Source organism: Phascolarctos cinereus, unplaced genomic scaffold (genome assembly GCF_003287225.1).
Source record: "Phascolarctos cinereus isolate Bilbo 61053 unplaced genomic scaffold, phaCin_HiC Scaffold_9;HRSCAF=440, whole genome shotgun sequence".
Lineage (NCBI taxonomy): Eukaryota > Metazoa > Chordata > Mammalia > Diprotodontia > Phascolarctidae > Phascolarctos > Phascolarctos cinereus.
Genome location: NW_027556402.1, coordinates 241,035,714 through 241,060,215, shown reverse-complemented (window position 1 = coordinate 241,060,215; position 24,502 = coordinate 241,035,714). Strand labels below are relative to the sequence as shown.

Here is a 24,502-nt window from a genome sequence, read left to right as displayed (position 1 = left end):
TCTCACACTCACCCTCCTAAGGTCCATCCAAATGTATAAACCAGAATTGCGGTTGAGGAAGGGGATGCCCAGGGTTTTCAGCTCATCTGTGATGTAGGTGTGGGCAGCCTTGAGTCGGGAGTGATTAGTTGGCAGATAAACTTGATTAATCCAATCTACTCAGGAAAGAGAGAGACCCCAAAGTTTCTTATTCCTTCGATGGCTCAAAGATGGACCCTTAAATCCCATCCTTTCTTACACTGGCTGCCTCTAAACCAACAATAAACATTAAATGCCAATTTGTGCAAAACACAATGCTAGGTGACAGAGAAGAGATATTATAGTACTCCAAGATTAATAAAGTACTTTCCTCACAATAATCTTGTAAAGTAGTCAGTGTGCTATCCTCATTTAATGGGTGAGGAAATCGAAGTAGAGAGATTCACTCATACTCACTGAGCTAGTAAATTTCAAAGCTGGAATTCAAAATTCATGAGTCCAAGTCCGACAACTCTTGTGATTAAACCATACTGCCCTCAGAGAGCTTACAACCCTGGTACGATGATAAGACAGAGTAGGAGAATGTTGGAGATGAAAAGAACCTTGTCAATTATCCAGTAGGGCAATGCTTTCTTTAACAAATGAAGAAAAGGAGGCCAAAAGAGGTGAAGGAATTGGGCCCAGGTAATACTGATGGTTGGGGACAGAACCAGGTCTCTCCAATGTCATCAATAATCTCATCCTCATCCTTCCTGACCTCTCTGCACCCTTTGATACTGTCAAAGTGTTTTCTCCTTGATACCCTCTTCCATTTAGGCTTTCATGTCACTCCTCTCTGACTGCCCCTTCTCCTCTCTTTTGCTAAATTTTTATCTCGGTCTTGCCTTCAAGTAACCGAGGTATCTCCCAAAGCCCTATCCCCTCTATCCCTACTCTTCCTCCATGTTATCTCACGTGGTGATCTCATCAGCTCCCAAGGATTTAATTGTGTTGTATATGCTAATGATTCTCAGATCCATTTATATAGCCCTAACCTTCCTTTTAACCACCAGTCTTGCATCTTTAACTGTCTATCAGATGTCTTGAACTGTCCCTTAAACTCAACATGTCCACAACTGAACTCATCACATTCTCTCCCCCAAACCCTCCTCTCTTCTCACCTTCCCTGTTATAGTAGAGGATACCACCACCCCACAGTCACCCAGGCTCACAATCTAGGTATCACCCTCAAATTCTCACTGGTCCCACAGAGCCAATCTGTTGTCATTGCCACCTTCACAAGATCTCCTATGTACAACTCCTTCTCTTCTCTGAAATAGTCACCACTCTTTTGCAGGATCTCATCACCTCATGCCTGGATTACTTCAACATCCTGCTGGCTGGTCTCCTTGCTTCAAGTTTCTTCCCATTCCACTCAGCTATCGAAGGGATCTTCCTAAGGCACAGGTCTGACTACATCACTTTCCACCCCCATTCAATAAACTGCTGTAGCTCCCAATCACCTCCAAGATCATTAAATCTAAAACCCTCTTTTACAGTCATTCATAACCCATCTTTCCAGTCTTCTTTACTCTTGACTTCCTTCCATTTACCATGTGATCCACTGATACTGGCCTTTTTTGCTTTTCCTCACATTCCATCTCCAAAAGCTATTCCTTTTCATTGTTTGTCCCTTGTACCTAGAATGTTCTCCCTCCTAGACCCCATCTCCTGGTTTCTCCCGTTCCCTTCAAGACTCAGTTCAAATCTTACCTCCTATATGAAGTCTTTTCTGGTCCCCCTTAATGCTAGCACCTTGCCTCGGAGATTACCTCCAATTTCACCTGAATGTATCTTATGAGTACATGGCTGTTTGCATGTTGTCTCTCCCACTAGAGTTAGACTTCCTCAGGGACAGGCACTGTTTTTTGCCATCCTTCATTTACCATGGCATATAGTAGGTGATTAATAAATGCCTGATGACTTAAGCCAGACCCTCAGAGTCCCAAATTAATCAAGTATTTATTAAGCAGTTACTATGTGCTGCGTACTGTGCTAGTGGAGAAGGCTTTCTACCACACGTGATACCTCTCTTGAATACAGGCTATTATGCCAAATCTGAACATACCCAGAGTGTTTCATTCAGTTATGGGCAACACATTTTGGGAAGGAAATTGACCAGTTGGGCCATTTAGTAAAGTTTGAAACTATGAAAGCCAGTATGTTTAAATTTAGGCTATTAAAGCTTAAAATGGTACCAAGACCTTTGGGACACTGTAAACAAAGATTTATTGAAAAAATGATATATTTGGACAGGAAAGGAAAGACATGGAGGAGACAAATTCTTCACAAGTTTGAAGGGCTGTTCTTTGGAATAGGGATCAGACTCGTTTTCTTTGGCCCCACAGGGCAAGGAAAAGAGTAATGTGGAAGTTACTCTGAGGTAGATTTAGGCTTAATGCCTAACAGTTCGTGCTGTCCCAGATGGGAGGGGCTGCCTCAGGACGGAAGGAGGGATGGAGGGAGGAGGGAGGGAAGGAGTCACCTTCACTGGAAATTTTCAAGGACCACTTCTGATGTGTGTGGCAGGTGGAGGTTAGCTTTGGTGGTTTCTGAGGCGCCTTCAAAGCTCTGAGCTGAGTTCAGTTATGCCACCTCCACGTCCAATGCCAATAATCACAGAACTGAAATATCAGAGACCTGGAGCTGGCGGGGCCTCCAAAGGCCATCCAGGCCAACTGCCTCACACTCCATATGACAGATCTGAGGTCCAGGGAGGCAATCACTTATTAAGTACTGACTATGTGCTAGGTACTAGAATACCAAAAAAAAGAGCAATCTTTGACCTCAAGAAACTGACAATCTACTGAGGAGTGGAGCCTGCTACAACATGTGGACCATTAAATATATCTGGAATAATTTGAGGAGAAGGGAAAGAATACTAACAACTATATGCATCAAGGAAGGCTTCCCACTGGATCTGGCCCGTGAGCTGGACTTTGAACTTGAGCTAAGATTCTAAGGGGCAGAGAAGCTGAGGATTCTGAGAAGGAGAATACCCTAGGTTTGATGAGTAGTCTGGGCAAACATGACAGCAGGAGCTGTAGGGCTCAGGTTAGGGACCAGCACGTGGGCCAACTTAGCTGCAATTTAGAGAATTCAAAACAAAGCTGGAAAGGCAGGGAGACCTAGACTGTGAAGGGTTTTAAATGACAAACTGAAAAGTTTGTATTTTGTTCGGGAGAAAACAGGAAGCTCATGATGGTTTTTGTGCACAGGAATGACGGACAGACTTGTGCTTCAGGAAAATAATTTTGGAAGCTGTGCAGAAGAATGGCTTGGATTCCAGTCTAGTTAAAGTGGTCTAGATGCTCCTCATGTGAGGGATTCCATCTCTTGTCCCCATGTCTTTGCAGGCTGCCCTGAAGGCCTGGAATGTACTCCTTCCTCACCACACAGCTTCTTAGAATCCCTTCCTCAATGCCATACCTGAGCACTTTCACTTTCTAACATTTAGTAATTTCTTACGTGTACATGTCTCTTCTAAGAGAATATAAGCTGCTTGAGGGCAAAGACCTTTGTTTTTGTCTTTGTATTTCTGGTGCCCGACATAGTGCCTGATACATGGTAAGTGTTCATTGGTTGACTAATTGATTGAGAGACTAGAAGCCAGGATTTCAAAGTGGAGGTTAGTGCAATAGTCCAGATGAGAGATGATGAAGGCTTGAATCAAGGTGGTAGCCATGTGACTGGAGAGAAGTAGGGGTGCCCACAAGAGATGTTGTGAAGTCAGAATTGATGTGACTTGTCAAGTAACTGGATGTAGGGAGATGAAGAAGGGAGAAGGAGTCAAGGGTGACTCCAAAGTTGAAAAGTTAGGTGACTGGAAGGAAGGACAGTGGTGGACTTAAAAGAAATAGAAGAGGGGCAGCTAGGTGGCACAGTGGATAGAGCACCAGCCCTGAAGTCAGGAGAACCTGAGTTCAAATCCGGTCTCAGACCAAACACTTGACACTTACCAGCTGTGTGACCCTGGGTAAGTCACTTAACCCCAACTGCCTTAAAAAAAAGAAAAAAAAGAAAAAATAGAAGAGTTTGGAGAAGGAGTTAGGGAGGAAGGAGGAGATACCATGTTCCATTTCTGACACACTGGGTTGGAGATATCTATGGCACCTCTAGGTGAAGATGTCCAAAGTGATGCAGGCCTGGAGCTCAGATGAGAAATTGAGTCAAATGCATACAGTTGTCCCACAGAAGCTGATGAGGTCACCAAGAGATAGGACATAGAGAAAGAAAAGAAAGAGGACTCATAGTTAAGGAGGAGGACATGGATGACAATAAAGCAAAGGGAAACCCAAGAGTGATCAGAGAGGGAGGAGGGGTACCAAGCAGAGTAGGAGGAACAAGAGAGGCCCAAAGCAGAAAAACCCCAGAAAGGAGGGAGTATTCGGGACAGGGTGGTGGAGAGAATTCTGTACCATAAATGATGAAACCTCCTAGCATCTCACTGAATCCATCCCACCTCCGACCTCCCACCACCGCTGGGTCCAAACAGTCACCATGGTCCCGCAGCAGCTGAGCCATCTGGTATTGGATGATGCCACTGAGGCCATGCAAGTAGCAGAGCTTGGCCACGGCACTGGATACATCCCTGTTTTCTGTGTAGAGCGCACCAAAACGGATCCCCGATACACCAAAGTCCTAGAGAGAAGGCACACCCAGACAATCTGTCACGACGCCCCTCTCAGCTGTTTCTACTCCTCCTCTCTAGGCATTATAAAACTATGGTGTTCACCTTGCTGGTTCCCCACATGACATGGGTCCTTTGAGGGTCTGGCAGCCTGCAGGAAGGACAAGAGGAGGCAGGGTTATGGGAGAGTTGGTATCAGTTCTGGAATGGCATCACGTTATCAGAGGTTACTGTCAGGGCACAGGACTCAGCATTACTTTCAGTGAGCACGGTCAAGGGAGATGTTCTTTTTCTGAAGTAGAAAGAAGTCTATACTATCAGGGTCATGTAAGCCCTGACTGTAAGTGTTCCATGATGTCTGACACTGGCCAACTCATGAGAAGAAGGAAAGGCAGAGGCTATTGTCAAGGATGCAGCTGTTGCTGGCCTTGTAACAGAGCACAGGTATGTATAGAGAGCACAAACTGGGTGTGCCTTCCCTGAAGGGGAAAGTCCAATAAGAATGATCCCCAAGGGCATGCTAGCACATGTGGTTATACTCTAAGAATGTCTATAGCAAAGCATAATTATCACCCGCCTTTGGTGTTTCATTCCTAAGACCTCAGGCATCCTGAAGCACAGCCTGATACACAAGCATTCCCAAGCAGGGAACAATTTTAGGAAAATCATTCTGGATCTCTCTCTACGTTTAACTAGTGTCTGAAAACAGGCTTATAGTAGGAAAGAGCTGGTGCCCTCATTTGGGCTGTGGGCAGCAGCTGCTACCTGCCCACCTCCTCAGCTCAACTACCCTCACTGCCTGATTTCAGTTAATATTTGGGGGCAGAAGTGTCAAACACACCCCATGTGGACCATGACACTCCCAAGCGTAGCCCAAACTAATTAAAATAAGATAAATTATTATAAATTATGAAATAAAACTATCCTATCTGATTTTAATGGGTTAATATATTAATAAAAAATATACAAGTGTGGTTTTCTAATCAATGTGTGACATGCAGGGATCCTTATGCATGATTTGGTGGCCTCCATTTGACACCATGGCTTTGGGGTGAATGCCAAGCTATACAGGTTCTGAGTGAGAGTGGCTCATTGTTTAAGAGGAATAAGAGAGAATGACCTGGTGAAGACGAAATACTTCCCACTCCCTCCCCCTCCCCCCACATGCCAGAGTTTGCCAGCTCACCTGTCCATGCTCAGCACACTGTGGAATGTGGCCGACTCATCAAACACTGACAGCATGTAGAGCTCATCCAGGATGACGTGCAGCTCATGCCTAGCATTGGGGAGGGAGGACAGTTCTAGCGTGTTCGGTACCATCCTTCTGAGCTCAATGGGTCTGCTCCCCACGAGGATTACCACAGTTATATTAACTGCCCAAGCATCCCCAGAAGGGCCAATAACATGGGGCATCACCCTCTCCCACAGCACATGGAGAAGCTAACAGCTTGCCCCAAAGCCACCCATATGGCAAGCCAAGGAGCTGGGATTCCAAGCTAGGTCCAAAGATCTTTCCATGATCCCCAGCCTGGTGCCATCCCTTCTGCCTCAGGTTCCGCATCTTGGGCCCATTCTCCCCAACTCCCACTGGAAAAACCCAAAGAATATGGACAATAAGAGCAGCCCCCATCCCTCATGCCCTTGGTTTCCACTGGTGAAAGAAAGTGATATAAGTTTGCAAAATGCTTTACAAAGTCTTTCTAATTCCATCCTCACAGCCACCCTGTGAGGGCTACATGACCCATGTGCTGTGAGAAGCTGAATAACTTGCCCAGAGTCGCTTAACAATCATAACTAAAATTTATATAGCAGCTACTGTGTGCTAGGTACTGTTCTGAGTACTTTACAAATATTATCTCAGTTGATCTTCCTCACAACAATCTTAGGAGGCAGATGCAATTCTCACCTCCCTTTTGTTGTTGTTAAGTCATTTTTCGGTTGTGTCTGACTCTCCGTGATCCCATTTGGATGTTCTTGACAGAAATATTGGAGTGGTTTGCCATTTCCTTCTCCAGTTCATTTTACAGGTGAGGAAACTGAGGCAAACAGAGGTTAAGTGACTTGCCCAAAGTCACACAGCTAGGACGTGTCTGAGGCTGAATTTGAACTCGGGCCTTCCTGACTCCAGGCTCAGTGCCCTACCCATTGAACCACCTCACTACTTTATGCAAATGGGAAGTGTCAAAAGCAAGATTTGAACCCAGGTCTTCCTGACTCCAGGTTCAGTCTTCCATCCACTCTCTCCTCCTTGATTAGAGTACCTGGGTCATCCAGGAGCGGACACTATGGGCCAGACCCCTTGGCAAATCTTCTGAGGTTTGCTCTTTCTTCAGGTAGAATCACAAGTCTTTCTCAAGGCTTAGGAATATTACTCCATTGACCTCCCATGGTGACCCAGATTTGTTAACAGGAACAGAAACAGCCCAAGCCCAAAAATCATCTGAAGAGGGTTAGTTCTGGCCCCAGCTCTGCTTCTAACCTGCTCTATGACCCTGGGTGAACCAATTCACCTCTGTAGATTCCATTTTCCTCATCTGAAAAATGAGGATATTATGTATCTTTTGTACTTCACAGGATTGTTTTTAGGACCTAGTGATTGAAAATTATATGGAGCATTTGGGAAAGCATAGATCACTAAACAAATATGAGATATTAAAACTATTACTGTTCCTTGTCTTTTGCCCCAGTTTGACTTCTTGACTGCATAGAGTGGGGTTCCCTCCTCTAGCCTGTGGAACAGAGGGAGAGAGATAGATGATCGTACCTCTTGGCAAACTCCAGGTATTCCAGCAACTCTTCTTGGGAGTAGATGTCACCCAATGGATTTTGGGGGTTGATGAGAATGAGACCTTTGACATGTACCCCCTGAAATGAAGCTGAGCATCAGGGGACTAGTATAGACCATTCTATGCCAACCCAGCCTCAGCCCCAAGCTCCTGAACTCATAACTAATTCATGGTCTGACTTGGTCCCTTAACTCAGCCTTCAGGGCCTGAGCACCTTCCATCAGGGCAGACAGAAGAGAACCAAAAGATGTTCATCTCTTATGCATCTGCAGCAGCATGAGAAGAAAGGGATGGCTGAATGTTAGTATCCAGTGGCTGTCGTCTAAAGAAACAAGCCTTCACTTTGACAATAGAAAGGCGAAGAGAATCTGGCTTCCCAGAGGGAGCTAGCTACAACCCTGTTCCTTCCAGATGAGCAAAGGCCAGGAGACTGGTAATTCAGTGGAATTAAACTGAATTCAATTCAACTCAACAAACATTTACTGAGTGAGTACAGGACCCTGGAGTACCCAAATTCTCTGAGTTTGTCTGTAAACTCCCCAAGGATGGGGCCGTTACCTTGCCTAAATTTTCTCTCTCCCTAATGCCCACCACATTGCATTTCATCCAGGAGGTGCTTAATAAGTGTATGTTGCATGACTCGAAGAATACTTGGCTCTCTTCCTCTATCAGCAGAGACCACCCCATGGTTACAGTTCTTCTCTTACCTCAGATCTGGCTCCCTGCAAGGCCATCTTCAGTTTCTCTACAGTAAGTTGGAAGGGGCGGGTGTTGGCTTCTGTGATCTGGAATAAACCCAAACCCTGGCTGAGGCTCACCAGCTTGAATCACCATCTCAGGACTTTGGTTCCCCTTCCCTAAAATCACCAACTCAAGGAGCAGTCCCTTGCCTCCCAACTGGAGTACTCTCCTGATCCAAGGTAGCCATAAACCCAGTCTGAGCATCATTTCCAGGGAAGTTCAGCACCACCTGGATGGACAGTGAGAGGGGGGCCCAGCTCTGACCTTGCTGTCCAGGTGAGCAAAGACCAGCTGGACATTCCCATAGAGGTAGACACTGTTGCTGATTCCACCATAAAAGGGAGTAGGGATCATAAGAGCTTCTGAAATAAGGGGAGAAAAGATGTCATCAGCCTCCAGCCTCTGGCACCCAGAGCACCCTTTCCACCCAGGTCGATGGAACCAATCTAAAATGCTTTTCTCCAGATTACATTATAGGAGAGCCTTTGAGCTGAAAAGGGTTTCAGAGGCTGTCCAATTGAAGTGATAGCTGAACGCTTCCTCTAAAACACACCCAAGTGGTCATCCACCATTTGCATGAAAACCTCAAGAGAAGGGAAAGCCACTGTCTCCAGAACCCATCACATTTGTAGATGGCTTTAATTAGTAAATTTTTCACATCAGTTCTAAATATGCTGCTCTTCTTTCACCCACTATTCGAGGTTTGCCCTCTGGGGTCACAAGGAGCAAATCTAATCTCTATTCCACAAGAAGGCTCTTTTAATACAAAACAATAATGCTAGTATTTATAAGGCACATTAAGGTTAACAAAGAGTTTTACAAATGTTGTCTCATCTGATCCATACAACAACCCGGGGGACTGGGTGAAGGGTTAGGTGCTTCTACTATGATGGCCATTTTACAGTTGAGAAACTAAGGCAGTAAAAGTAAAAAGCAAGTACATGACTTGCCCAGGGTCACACAGCGAGGACACATCTGAGGCAGGATTTGAACTCAGGTCTTCCTGACTTCAGATCTAGCACTTTTGCTGTGCCACCTACCTGCCTCTATGAAGGCAGATATCATGACCTTCAGTAGTCTCTTATTGTCCAGGCTAACCAGCCTCCATTCCCTTCAATGACCCGACACTAAGCTCACTCTTCTCTGGAAACGCTTCACCTCATAGATGGCCCTTCTAAGACATGGTCTCCAGAACTGAACATCACCATCTGGATATGGTCTGAGCAGGGCTGAGTACAGGGTGACCATTACCTCCCTAGACCTGGCTGCTGTGTTTTGCTTAATAGAATCTAAGGTGACATTTTAGGGGTTTTTTGTTTGTTTTAACCTGTCACATTATATTATTGATTCATTCTATGCTTGCAGCTCACAAAAACCTCCAGATTTTTTTCAGATATGGTTCTGGCTAGCCATGCCTCACCCATCTTGGACTTCTGTGGTTGATTTTGTGAGCCCAAGGGAAAGACTTCACAATGATATCCGTTACATTTTACCACCAGTGACAGCTACAGGGTGCAGCAGATAGAGTACTGGGCCTGGTTTTAGGAAGCTCTGAGTTCAAATTTGGCCTCAGACACTAATTGTGTGCCCCTGGGAAAGTCACTTAACCTCTGTCTGCTTTAGTTTCCTTAACTTAAAACTGGATAATAATAAAGCACTTCCCTTGCAGGATTGCTGTGAAGATTAAATAAGTTAATATTTATAAAAGTGCTTACAAAGCCTGGCACATAGTAGCCACTTAATAAATGCTTCCTTCCTTCCATTAAAATTAGCCTAAGGGGCAGCTAGGTGGCACAGTGGATAGAGCTCCACCCTTGGAGCCAGGAGGACCTGAGTTCAGATCTGGCCTGAGACACTTGACACTTACCAGCTGGGTGACCCCTGGGCAAGTCACTTAACCCCGGTTGCCTCACCAAAAAAAGCAAAAACAAAAAAACAAAAAAAACCCAACTCAGCCTAATGTTTTAACTTGTCAAGATCTTTTTTGGATCTGGATTTTGTCATATAATGTGTTATCTATCCATCTTGGACCTGATTCATTGGTACATTTGATAAACATGCTATATATGCCTCTGAGTCACTGATAAAAATGGGCCCTGGAGTAGGCTTAGAAATATTGGACATTCCACTGGAGACCTCCTTTCAAGTTCATATAAATGGGTCCAGTCATGTTTATCAGTTCTGAATCTCACTATATTATGATCCAGCCCATGTTACACCATCTTGTCCACAAGTATAGCATAAAAGGCTTTGCCAAATTCTTTGCTAAAATCTGGCAAACTATGTCCAGAACAAAGGTTCTTGGTTTGTTCGTGTCATGGACCTCCTTGGGCAGTCTAGGGGAGCCTACAGATTCCTCAGAATTGTGGGGGTTTTTTTCAGAATTGTGTTTTTAAATGCATAAAATATATAGGATTACAAAAGTAACATAAATATTGAAATACAGTTATTAAAATATTTTTAAAACAAGTTCATGGACTCTCAAGTAAGAATCCCTGATTCTAGGGCATTCCCCTGCTTCTATCACAAATTCTAAGTTAGAGTGGTCATTTTTTCTCTACAGTCCTATCATTTCTGTTTTAGAGATCAGTTTCTCATTGGTAAAAATCAGGTCCAGAAGAGAGTTCACGTTGTTGTCCTTAATGCAATGCTCTACACATTTTGAAAGATGAAATGATCACGAAGGCCAGCTGAGAAAGTGTTATCAGATTGGTTCTGGGAAGCAAGAACTGCAGAAGCTGTCTAGATAACTAAAGTCCCTCATTACTACCATATCATGTCTCTGTGTTAGGCTTGTAATATGTTTCCCAAACTCATCATCTATTTCTTCTTTCTGTCCAGGTGGTCTGTAGTACACTCCAATGACAATATTGCTTCTGATCCTACCTTGGTTGGTTTTCACCCAAATGTTTTCGAACATGCTTATCTACTCTGGTTCCTAGGTTTCCTGACATGAGTATATCTTCTTAATAAACAATGCTACTCTTGTTTCTCCTTATTACCTACCTTCTTCCTTTTAAATATAATTCTCAAGCCATGTTGCTCCTCATGTTATTTATAGCCCAGTAATAAGGTATGAGTATAAAGTAATAGATCTGACAGATAAGTGGAGGTATCTTAGTAAGGTCATGGATTTTATTGCTAGCTCCTTTCTTGGACTTTGTGTCCTGTTAATTTGTGTGTGTATCTATTGCTATATTTACTCCTCCAACAGGTTATATATAGAAGCAATTTCCACTGTTGCAAGGCAGAGAGTTTCTTCCAAAAATTTTCCTCATTCAGGGTTCATTCTAGGCTTATTAATGTACCCCCACTCACCCACTACACCCATTATTTATACTCTTATCTTATTACTGAACAATAAACAATATTTCCCAACTTGATCACCCACCTCATTTACCTGACTTGGTTCCAAATGACGGTTGCTTCAAAATAAAATGCAATACATTCTCAAAGGATGACAATAATTGCTAACATTATTATAGCCCCTTCAGGTTTACAAAGGGTTTTACAGAAATTGTCTCAACTGAGCCTCACAATAACCCTAAAAGATAGGGAATGCAAACATTATTTATTCCTATTTTGAGGAATCATTTTAGAATGAGGAAATAGTTTTAGAAAGGTATGGAAATGAGGAAATCATTTTGGAAAGGTGTGGTGTTTCCTAGACTCATTCTGCTAGTACATTGTTAAATGGAAGATTCAAACTCAGGTTCCCTCATTCTAAATGCAAAAATCACCTTACTGCACCATGATAACCTCTCAAACATAGATAGCTTGGACAGCACCTACTTACCCCCAGGGTCACACAGAACTGTGGCCAGTGCTGAGAAGACAGAGCTGCAGCCGTTGAACAGGGTTACCTAAGGACAAACAACACATCAGTTTCAAAGATGTATCCAGCATCCACAGGGCCAATAACTGCCAACTTTAAACTGAGCTAGCAGCCCTGAATACCACCCCCAAAAGGGAGAAAGGAGAGAACTCAGAAGAGGCCCTGACCTCACTTAACCGCTATGGAGGAAACAGCTCTCCTCTTCCACACCTCCACTGCCCATGCTCACGTCTGAAAAGCCCAGATTTCCCTATCAGCCTCAATTCACACCAAGGCTCCAACCCAAGGGACATGTCTCTGTCCATTCTTGACAACCCCAGGCAGTCCAGAGATGGGTGGGAGAGCTCCTGGGAAGGGACAGCAAACCCAAACAGAATTGTGGGATATACGATCAAATATTTAGAGTAGGAAGGGACCTTAGAGGTCATCTAATTGAACTCTCTTATTTTATTTATTTTTCGACAATTTTAAACATGAAATTTTTTTTATAGTATAAACACAATTCTATAAAATAATTCTTAAGAAGCAAGTTGGACCTTCACAGTGAGGTAATAAGCAATGAAAAAGAAATGAACAGTACTGCTAAGAACGATTTTTTAAATGTAAACCATACCTACATGTTATAATGATTTGCTTAATTCAGGACATCATCATTATCATCATCACATTCTCAAATGTCCCTAGTTTTGCAAAAGTTTAGAACAACATAGAAGTGGTAATGCTAAACTAGGTGGTCCATTAAAAAGATATTTAGGAACTCTCTTATTTTAAAGAAGAGGAATTGAAGCCTAGTGAAACTAAGTGATTTGACCAAAGCCACACAGATAATATGAGAGTGGTTGGCACTAGGAAGGAGGCAAGACAAGCTTTTAGAGAGAAAAGCTCACAGACTCTACCCTGTATCCTTGTTCTTAAATTTGTCCTACATGTTATCTCTCCCCTTAGACTGTCAGCTGCTTGAGGACAGGGACAGTTCTTGCTTTTTCTATGAAGTCCTAGTACTTAGCACAGTGTCTGCTACATAATAAGTACTTAATAAATGTATGATGATTGATTGAATGGACAAAAGGTGCCCAACTTTTCTTTCTTTCTTTCCTTCTTCTTTCCTTCCTTTCCTCTCTCCTTACCTCCCTTATTCTCCTTTCTTCCTTCTCTTTCCCTCTCTCCCTTCCTTCCCTTTGCTGTTTCTTTCTTTCTCTTTCTTTCTTTCTTTCTCTTCCCCCCTTTTCTTTCTTTCTTTCTTTCTTTCTTTCTTTCTTTCTTTCTTCTTTCTTCTTTCTTTCTTTCTCTTTCTTCCTTCCTTTCTTTTGTTCTTCCTTCCTTCTTTCCTTCCTTCTTTCTTTCTCTTTCTTCCTTTTGCTTTCTTTCTTCCCTCCTTCCATCCTTCTTTTTCTCTCTCATTTTCTTTCTTCCTTTTGCTCTTTCTTTCTCTTTCTTCCTTTTTTCCCTTCCTTCTTTCTTTTTCTTTCTCTTTCTCTCACTTTCTTCTTCCTTTCTTTCAAATGAGATAAATACAAGCTCTTTATTCTGGGACCAGCAGGGCACCAGAGGGTATGGGGCTGGTGACTCACATTTTCCGGTTTGAGTGGAGTGGGAGCCTTGCAGTAGTAGGTCAGGAAGCGGGCCATTTCTTCACGAAGACTGTAACAAAGACACACAGACAGAGCTACTAACCAGAGAACCCATGGCTTCTCCCAAGGCACAAGGTTTCTTCCCCCAGATTGTCCTCATTCTGGATTAAACATAAGATCTTTTCCACACCACTGGGCACAAGCCATGGCCAGGGGAATGTCTCAACTTTTGCTGGGAGGCTCCTTCCTGCCTACCCAAACAGACAAGGAGAGAACCAAGGACTCTACCCCTACATGTCTCTAAGCTAGAATGGAATGACAAACTATCCCAATTTCCCCTGAACCAGGCCCTAGGAGGCCATGCATCTTTTAGACTCAGACTATTTGAGATGCAAAGGACCATAGACACACAGGCATAGAATCACAGTGGCTCAGAGTTGGAAAGGATCTCAGAAGTCATTGAGTCCTATCTATACATGGACAGGAATTCTCTCTTCAGCAATGTCATCCAGGCTCTCCTTGAAGACCTCTTGGGATGGGGAACTCACTACTTTCTATTTTAGGGCAGCTTTACTCACAGACATGAAGGGGCCAGCTAGGACCATTGTTAAATTTTCAGCATAAGCATTTACATCTCAGAAATTAAAAATCACTACAAATCAGGGATTGAATTATTATTTTGTCAATTGCCTAGACTTAAGAAAGTGATAGAGAAAATGTAAATAATGTATATTAAGTGTGTGTGTGTGTGTGTGTGTGTGTGTGTGTGTGTGTATGCGTGCGTGCATAAGTTGTTTTTTGATGTTGCTATTCCCCCTGGAGAGCCTGGTTTTTAAATATTTGCCAGCACACTCCTGGCTCTACTTGGTGGGAAGCTTTTCCTTGTATCGTATTGAAATGTGTTAGTTCATCCTTCTTCCACATGAAGACTCTTCGAAATGAAATACTTCTTTTCTACAATTAAAGGTATTTAAATCTCCAATTTTGAAGTTTGAGACCTTTTCTTATTTTTTGAGTTTTTTTAAACTTACCTGTGGTTTCATCAGTATAGGGAATACATAATAAGGAAAATCCCTCTGCTAATTCAGACTCAAAACAGCTCTGTGACTTACTGTATTGGTAGGTTGCCCTGAGCATTAATAAGGGACTTACCCAAGGTCACACAACTAGCATATGTCACAAGTAGGACTTGGTCCCAGGTCTTCCCACTTCTTAGGCCAGCCCTTTATCTGCTCTACCATGGCTGCCTGCCTAAAGCTTCAAATTCTAAGGGAAATCCAACAAGTTTAAATGCCATCTCCATCTTGCTCCAACTTTCTCTTGCCCAAAATTACACTGGTCAGAAGCAGGAAGGCCAGAACTTGAACCCAGGTCTTCTGATTCTAAATCATGGCTCAGTCCACTGTATCTCACTCTTTCCCCCTTCCCCAGCCCTGCTCAGCTCACCTTGGCCAGATTTTGAATGGTAGTAGGGCAGGACCCCAGGCTACTTACAACATGTGTCCCCTCCAGTCTGGGTACTGCAGTAAGGGAGGTTCAATGTGATGCATATCACTCTGAGTCAGCTGTTGGCAAAAAGGAAGACAGCCCTAAGGATGCACTCCAGCACACAGTCCACCCAGGTGAGTCACACAGGTATCATTCGCACACACAGGCCACACACAAAGGCTGATATTATAAATGAATACCATAGGTTCCTCTACATCCATCTGCCACGGTGCCTGCTGAGACATCTACCCCTTAATTCTCACTAAGAGATAACAACCACAGAATTGGCAGATGATACTTCCCAGACATTCAACCTGGGAGGGTCCCACCTATTCTTACTTCCAGGGTGTTGCAAGCTCTGGCCCAAGCCTGCCCAAGAAAACAGGGGAAGGCTCAAAAGATGTCGAAGACACAGCTGTCACTGACCTTGTAACATAGCCAATATTACTCAATGCTTTGGTGAGTCTCAGGACCTCCAGCAGCTTGTCTTCAAGGAATACCCACAGCACAGGGTAACACACAGTCACATAGAGAAGACTACCAAAGTAGCTTGACTCCCCAGAGCCACGATGGTCTGCGACAAAACAGTCACACCTGGCTTTTCTACACTCCCTTCTGTCAGTTCTAAAACATATGGGCTGATTTAGGAAAACCTGGGTTAGCTCTGGCTTTATAGGTTAGTCCTGGGTATTGGTGATTTGGGGGCAGGGGGTAGGGCTTGGGGAGAAGCTGGTACCCACCTCCGAGTTATTGGCAATAGCTGGTGCCTTCCAAGCCCACATACTTTTGCCCTGCCTTCCTTTTAATTGGGAGATGGGGTCCAGACCTGTTATTTCATTGGTATAGGTGACTATAGTTGGGAAAGCTCTCTTTATCGATGCAGATTATCAATTTCTCCACAACTTAAAGTCTTAGGAAGAATGACCTGGACATTGAGAGTTTAAGGGGCTTTCCCAGGATCTCAAAGCCAGCAAGTCCAAGGTGGGACTTGAACTCAGGTCCTCCTGACAGTAAAGTCAGCTCTCTATCCTCTCTACTACATTATCACTTTCCTTCTTGACTGCTTAGTGGCAATGCTCAAATGGCCTTCTGCCTCCAAGCTCTGCTAAGTAGAAGATTACCTTCTCTGCTTCTGTCCTCTGTTCACCTGGGGCCTTTGAAACTGACCTGGACACAAAGAAAGGGACACCCAGGGCAACACTTACCCGTTTGGACAACAGATCAAAGCAGAGCTTGTTTTCACTGATCCCAAAGTTAATGATGCCCTAAAGAAGGGAGGGAGAAAATGGGGTCACTGCTGGCTCTGAAGGCGAGCCTTAGTCTGCTGCTTTGTAGGCAGGGGCACCTCCTTTTGGATAGGGGTGAGGGACGGAGCCTAGAGCAGAAAGTAGAAGAAACAGCTCCCAAAGAGGAAGGCCAAGGCAAAGAACAAAGCCTCGGTCCCCTACACGGTGGCTCATTGATATCAGATTCTCCTAGTCTCAGAGAAAAGCAAATTTTCCAGTTGAGTTTCCAGAACCTGGACTGGGACATTCTGGACCAGAAACCCCTTTGTGATACATATCTGGGCCTCCACCCCACGGGCCTGGAAGCAGAGGTAAAATGTTCCCTGTCAGTGAGACAGGGGACTTACTGGGCTCACAAGATCTTAGCTCTAGAGTGGAAAGAGGCCATCTAGTCTAACTCCTCATTTTACAGAGAAGGAAACTGAGGCCCGGAAAGTTTAAGAGATTTGCCCAGGATAGTTAGCGATCATCAGTGGCAGTATTGGAACCCAGGTGCCATGAGTAGTCTAGACCAGAGCTCTTTCCACTGCTCCTTGTCAGATCCCTCCAACCCAGCTTCACCTTCAGGCTTCCAAGACAGCCATACTCACATTGGGGTTTTTGTCTTCATCATAATTGTCTGCCTCGTAGGCCACCATGAACTCCTCAGTGACACCATGTCTGAATTTGATGTCAGTCCCTCTGTTGGAGAGGTACGCACTTCCCTGAAGGTGTTTGGCTCTGGGGTTATTTGGCTCAGAGAAGACCCCGGACATTTGTTCTGGACCCTGGGACATTCTGGCTCCCCTGGGATAGCCAGGGGCCAAGCCCAAGCCCTGCCAGGGCATTGGGGCTGCTGGGGCCGGGAGCAGCCCCACTTCCCTGCTTAAGGATGCTGAGCATCTGGGCAAAGATGCCAAACATTCGGAACTCGTGCTCCCGCTCCAACTCGAGGCGCCGCTGTTCTAGCTGTACCCGCCGCTCCTCCAGCTCCAGGTCCCGCTGTACCCGCCGCTCCTCCAGATGCAGGAGTCTCTCTTCCATGGCCTGTTGGGATGTCAGCACCTTCAGCAGCAGTTCATCCACGGGGGCCCGGACCCTCAAGCCCTTCCACTTCCGCCTCAGGCAGTGTACAGTGGGAAACTCAGGCTGGGGCCCCTCACTTGGGAGCTGGGAGGAGGAGGAGGCTAGATTAGGTTCACCAAAACCTGCAAAGATGGAGGCAAGGATGAGAGAGAGCCATGACTTTGGCATCAGCATGGGAGCTCTCCCCTCACCTACCATCCCAAGGTCATTACTCAATGGAGGGTCCTTAGAGTTCCAAGGATAGGCTGCCTTATCTCAGGAATGAGTGGCTCCCTCTGGGCTGGGCAAGCCATTTGGTACAGCAGTAAAAGCACAGGAGCCACAATCGGGAGACCTGGGTTCAAATGTTACCTTTGATATTTCCAGGCTCTGTGGCCTTGGGTAAATCCCTTAACCTCCCTGTGCCTATAAAATTCAGGGCTGGACTAGATGACAATCAGGGTTCCTTCCTATGCTACATCTATGAGTCTAATGACTCACTTGATGTCTCTGAGACTCAATTTCTAAATCGGTAAAATGGGGGTTAATAATCAAGAAGACCTGAATTCAAACCCAGCCTCAGACACTTACTAGCTGTTTGACCTTGGGCAAGTCACTTAACCCTGTTTGCCTCAGTTTCCTCATCTGTCAAATGAGGTGGAGAAGGAAATGGCAAACTACTCCAGTATCTTTGCCAAGAAAACCCCAAATGGGGTCACAAAGGAGTCAGAAATAACTGAAAACAAACAACATAAAATGGGGGTAATAATATCAACTATCTATTAAGGCTAATATGAAGATAAAATGAGATAATACATATATGTATATATGTATACATAGATATAAAGTGCTTTGCAAAACTTTAAACACTATCCATGGGGTTTTCTCGACAAAGATATTGGAGTGGTTTGCTATTTCCTTCTCCAGTGGATTAAAGCAAACAGAGGTTAAATGACTTGCCCCAGGTCACACAGCTAGTAAGTGTCTGAGACTAGATCTGAACTCAGGTCTTCCTAACTCCAGGCCTGGCACTCTATCCACTGCACCACACTAATAATTAGAGAAAGGCACGTTAAAACTACTATGAGTTACCTCCTCATACTCATCTTATTGGCTAAGGTGACAAAAAAAGAAAGAAATGATAGATGCTGGAGAGAATAAGGGAAAATAGGTACACTAATGCATTGTTGGTGAAGCTGTAAATAAGTCCAACCATTAGGGAAAGCAATTTGGAACTATTAAACTGTGCACACTTTTTGACATAATAATAACCCTACTCAGTCTCTGCCCCAAAGAGATCAAAGAAAGGGAAAAAGGACCCAGATGTTCGCAAAATATTTACAGCAGCTCTTTTTGTGGTAGCAAAGAATTGAAAACTGAGGGGATGCCCATCAATTGGGGGATGGCTGAAAAGGCTATGGTAACTGAATGTGATGGAATATTATTGTGCTGTAGGGAATGATGAAAGGGATGATTCCAGAGAAACCTCGGAAGACTTACATGATACGATGCAAAGTAAAGTGAGCAGAACCAGAACACAATTTATACAATTACAACAACACTGGAAAGATACTCAATTTTGAAAGACTTTGAAAGAGCCGAGACAATGGCCCACCACAATTCCAAAGACTCATGATAAAACGTGCTATCCACCACCATACAGAGTGGGACTGGGCTCAGAGTGTAGACTAAAGCACATTTTCTCTTTTTCTTACTTTTTTTTTAACATGGCTAACGTGGACATTCATTGTATACAATTACACGTATTTGTAATTTTTTTTCTTGCCTTCTCAATGGGTGTGGAACAGGGGGGAGGAGAATGGAAAGAATTTTGAACTGAAAATAAAATAAGTCACATGGAGAGGCATTTGGGACAAGGTCAAGTAGAAATGCCATCCATATTTCTGCATATTCCAGGGCCCAGTGGAAAGAACATGGACTAGTGATACCCGAAGTAGGACAGAGAACCCACCTCTGATGATCACTGCCTATTTGACCTGAGGCAAATCTTTCAACCTGGAATGTCAGTTGTCTCAGCTGTAAAAGGAACACACTGGACTTGCTGACCTTTAAGAACTCTTCCAGCTCTAGATCTAGAATCCTAGAATGCTGGGAAGTGGCTACTGCAGGTAGCCATCTTCATTTTACAGATGAAGAAACTGAGGCTGAGAGGTGTGATGCCCAAGATCGCAAAGGTAGCGTCACAGGTAAGATTTGAATCAGGCTGTCTCTGCTTATAATAATAGCTTTCATTTGTATATTGATTTGTGGTATATGAAGCACTTTCATAAGGAGCCTTATTGCCCAGACTTCCAAGGTAATTCCAGAATGCTGAAGTGATAAGGACTTCCTTCCTTCGTCTCTAATCAAAACTCTAACCAAAGGCTGAGGCCTTCCATTCCCCTAAATCCTAAACTAGACTTAATGCTGCACCAACTCACTCATTGAGAGATTTGCCTTTCCCAATCTTGGGAAAGTAAATTTTCCTCAGTTGCCCAATCTATAGAATGAGGGGTTAAACCAGATGGCCTCTGAGGTCCTTCATAGCTCAGAACCTTAGGATCTTCTGTTATCTTTGACCAAAATTTCCAAAGGGCAAGTTGTATTAGTGAACAGAGCCCTGAATTAGGAGGCAAAAGACATGGGCTTGAGTCTTGATTCTGCCACTTGCTGGGTGGCCCTGAGCCTCCACCCTCATGGATATTTTGGCTGCAGGGCTCTGGATGAGAGGCAAGGAGGAGAAGAGTTGGAGGGGGGGGGGAAGACTAGGACTTGAGAATCTTAATAAAGAAAAAAATCCTAATGGGATTTTGTGGAATGGAGTTGACACAGATCACAAGTATGGTCCTAGTTGGTCGAGTTTGGGCTTCAGAAATGTGGAAAGCTTGGGTGAAGGGGTATTAACTGCAGCTCATTTTGAATGGAGGCGAACAGGCTGGCTCCTCCTCCAATCTGCTCTCATCCCTGCCCCACTCAAACTGTAACAAGACATAGCAGGTGAACAAGTCTGCCGTGTACATCCTTACTGCCTTTCCAGGTTTACTTTCCACTCTTGTTCAGTCGTGTTCAACTCTTTATGACCCCATTCAGGGTTTTCTTGGAGGATACTGGAGTGGTCTGCCACTTCCTTCTCCAGCTCATTTGACAGATGAGGAAACTGAGGCAAACAGGGTAAAGTGACTTGCCTAGGGTCACACAGCTAGGAAGATGAGTCTTCCTGAGTCCAAATCCAGTGCTCTGAGCACTAGGGCGCCCCCTAGCTGCCCAATGACTCTCCCTTACTTCCCCTGTTTTAGCAGCATTAGCTAATTTAGTGTCTCCTCCCCATCCCCACCCTACCAACATATCTTTTCATCATCTCCATGCCTTTGCCTAAATCACCTCATTCTTGGAGGACACTGCTTCCTCACTTCCATCACTAGGTCCTACATGAAGCCTTTCCTATTCCTTCCCAGTTATTAGTGCACCTTCCTCTCCAAAACATTACTTTGTCTATACTTGCACTTACGTCTGTGGATTGTATTTCATTCTAATAGAGTATAAGCTTCCTGAGGGCAAGGCCCGCTTTCACTTTTGTCTTTATCACTTATCCCCTGTGCCTACCATGCAATAGGCACTGAAAAATCAATAGACAAGCATTTATTATTAAACTGTCTACTGTGTGCCAGATAGTGGGCCAGACTTGCAGGGGTGGAGAACCGAGGGCCTCCAGGTCCTCAAGTAGGACCCTTCCACCGAATCCAAACTTCACAGAATAAATACTTTTATGGGGGGAGATTTATTCTGTGAGGTTTGGATTCAGTCAAAGGGCCCAACTTGAGGACCTAGAGGGTCACATGTGGCCTTGAGATCACAGGATCCCCTCCTTGGAGAGGAACATATATTTAGGGCCAAAAGAGACTTTCAAGGCCACTGGGTCCAACTTCTTCATTTTAGACACAAGGTGAAATGACTTGCCCCAGGTTCTACAGCTAGTATCTGAGTCAGGATTTGAACTCAGGTCTTTTAGACCCCTAGTCCAGTACTCCATCCATTATGCCCCCTACCTGCTTCTACAATTTGAATTGGATGTTTTTTTAAAGTTCAGCTTAAGACTATTCCATCTTTTCTCCTCTTTACCCATTATGACCTTGGACAAATCATAGCACTTCTTGAGCCTCAGTTTCCCCTTTTGTAAAATGAGAGGGTTGCTCTACATGATCTCTAAGCTTCCTTCCAGCCCTACACCTAGGATCCTTGCCAGGTTCTATCTCTTGCCCATGGGGAACCTAATTAGCAGGTCGAGGTGCAGACAGATGTACATGAAGTTGGCCTTGCAGAAAGCCAATCATACCCTTTACCTCCCTGGCTGATCCAGTTAGACCCCAAAGAGGTCTCAGTGTCCTCATCTCCAAACTCTTTCTCACCTTTGGTGGTGAGATCAGGATGTGGGGCATCTAGGGCATAAGGAAAAAACAAAGATTTGGACAGGAGGCAAGACAGCACAGAGAAAAGAGAAAAGATGACCTGGAACCCAGTCCCAGCTCTACTAACTGACTCACTGTCACTTTGTGGTACAAATCACTTAACCTTTCATTTGCTTTTGTTTCCTCATCTGTTAAATGCAGGCTATGATCTTTGCCTCACACTGTCACTGTGAACGTCCCAGGGGATGCTGTATGTGGACACAAGGTGGTGATGTGATAACATCTGGGAGAATGATGGGTAGTGGAGAAGTAGTAGGGGTTAGGAAGACAATGACAGAGAAGGAAAATGGGTCATGGAAGACAGCATGCTTTGGGGTGAGGGGGACAATAGTACAGTTTTCTTGGGCCCGCTTGAGTCATTCTTGACACCAGGTTTCCCCAACAGTGAATTCAGGTCTCCTCAATTACTAAATTCCCTTGTTTAGACCTTATTTAGGTGGCAGTTTAGACCACTGGACTTGGAGTCAGAAGACTTAGATTTAATCAGTCAATAAGCATTTATTAAATGCCTTCTAGATGTTATGGATACAAAGAAATGAAATGCTCCCTGCCCTCAAGGAGCTTCCATTCTGTCATTCAATTCCTGGTTCTTCCATTCACTAGGGGCATGACCTGGAGTGGGTCACACTCTTTACCGAGTCTCAGCTTCTTCATGTGTAAAATGATGAGGGTGCCCTGGATGATCCCTGGGTCCTTCCAGCTCTAGCAGCTACTGAGCTATGATCTGTACTTAAACGACATCTCTCCCTCTCTCCCTCCTGTCCATCTACAGAGAACCCAATCAGGATGGACATATGATGAATATACAGGGCAGATCTCCCAGAGGCTGACCCCTTCCAGTTCTAACATTCTAGGAGTCTAGGAAAGCCTAGGTTCAGAATAATATTATTAACAGTCACCTTGCCTGCCTCTCTCCTTTACCGGCAGAGAATTCCATGCAGCTCCCTCCCCTGCCAGCCCCCTACCTGAAGGTGAGATACTGGTTTCGATGGGAACCTCTACCCTGGAGAGGGGGGAATCAATCTGCCCCCTCTCCAGAAAACTGTGCTCTGCTTGCTGGTCCTTGGGGGAGGTTGGCTGGTAGACCATGGGGGAACGATGCTCAGGGCTGGGGTCCTGTTCATCTGAGTCCACCTGCTCACACTTGATCTCCATCAGCTCTGGTGGGTGCTGGGAATGACCCAAAGGAAGGCTGGGAGGGGTGAAGTGATGATGGTAACTTTCAACAAAGTCTCCAGGCAACCTGGGCTGAGTGACCACATTCTCCACCATGGGGTTGTAGGCCATGGAAGGCCTGGTGGTAAGGACCCGGTCCATGACCTCATAGAACTTCCACGTGCGGCCTCCCCGCGAGCCTTTGTTGCTGTCCTTGATCTTCCGATATTCCAGCTTCATCTTCTTGATCTTCTCCCGGCACTGGTCCCCTGTGCGGTGGATTCCCTTGTCCCGGAGCACCTCGGCGATCCGGTTAAAGACGTGCTGGTTCCGAAGACAGCTCTCCAGCTCCAACTGGACCGACTTGTCAGCCCACAGCTGGAGCAGCTCCATCACCTCGGGATCCGACCAGTTGCTTCCTCGCTCGTATTTCCGGCCCCGGAAATCCATGCGCCCACCCCGGGCTGCAGCAGTCCTCTTGCCCTCCCCCGCCACAGGAGCCGTGAGGGGCATGGAAAAGCGGGAAAAAGGAGGGAGATGGACTGACCTGGAGAGTTGGAAGGGAGGAGATGAGGATAGGGAAACTTCCTTAAAGGCTGAGATGGTGCCACTGGGAGGAAAATGCGAAGCTGGGCTGCAATAGAAGTGAATCGGAAGTTTTACGGTCCCGGATGGGACTCAGTGGGGAAACAGGAAGAAAGAAAGTTGGAGTCAGACTAGAGAAAAGAAAGTAGAGAAGCAACTCTGATGTACTGGAAAAAGAGGAATCAGGGGACCTCTGTTCAAATCCCTGTTCTGCCACCGTTAAGTGTACGGTCTGGGTCAATCCCTCCTCTGAGAACAGAACCAGATGACTTCTAAGATTTTCTTCTAATGCTAAATCATGATCCTATGATTTTCAGTTCCATTTAGGCAACCTCTCTGGGTCTCAGTTTCCCCATCTGCAAAAGAAAGCTAGACTTGGCTAGATAACCCGTGATCTCTAAGTTAAAGTCCTATAATCTCCCTATAATCCAGCGCTGCTGGCTAAGACTAGTTGGCTAGGTGATGACTCTGAATAAGTGGCTTTAGCTCTCCGGCCTCAGTTTCCTCATATAAAGAATGAGGCTCTTGAACAAAGGTACCGCATCACTCTAATGCAAAATAAGTCTAAAAAAAAAAACCACCTGCTTTCTGGGATCAGGTAAAATAGTTGATTTGTAACACTGTCAGTAAAAGGCCTGGATTTGGACTCGGGCCCTTTTCCTGGCTCGGTGAAGACCCAAGGAGAAGGCTGGGGGAAAGAGGAGTCCTCTGGCCCCTTAGCCTCCCTGTCTCCCTGCTCTCTCCCTCGGCTCCCTGGGTCCCCCTAGAAGCAGGAGTCCGTAGCTTGGCTCGGATCGGATCCGTAGGGCTGGGGGCTTGGCCTGGCTGCGTCCTCAGTGGTCCAGGACAGCTCTCGAAGGCCAGACCGGGAGGAAAGGTGGTAGTGGTGGTAGTGGT

At 45.0% G+C, this 24,502-nt stretch overlaps 1 protein-coding gene across 1 annotated transcript in view; it reads right to left on the bottom strand.

The window, feature by feature from the left end:
- LOC110223951 (putative inactive 1-aminocyclopropane-1-carboxylate synthase-like protein 2) overlaps window positions 1–24,502 on the bottom strand; it is a 27,439-nt gene extending 2,937 nt beyond the window's left edge. The window contains 14 exon segments of the mRNA XM_021009732.2: window positions 13–155; window positions 4,518–4,659; window positions 4,754–4,799; window positions 5,835–5,924; window positions 7,413–7,513; window positions 8,142–8,219; window positions 8,440–8,537; window positions 11,972–12,038; window positions 13,582–13,651; window positions 15,076–15,146; window positions 16,275–16,334; window positions 16,946–17,194; window positions 17,196–17,542; window positions 22,831–24,502. Coding sequence (XP_020865391.2) covers window positions 13–155; window positions 4,518–4,659; window positions 4,754–4,799; window positions 5,835–5,924; window positions 7,413–7,513; window positions 8,142–8,219; window positions 8,440–8,537; window positions 11,972–12,038; window positions 13,582–13,651; window positions 15,076–15,146; window positions 16,275–16,334; window positions 16,946–17,194; window positions 17,196–17,542; window positions 22,831–23,533 — 2,265 coding nt within the window. The 5' untranslated portion in view covers window positions 23,534–24,502.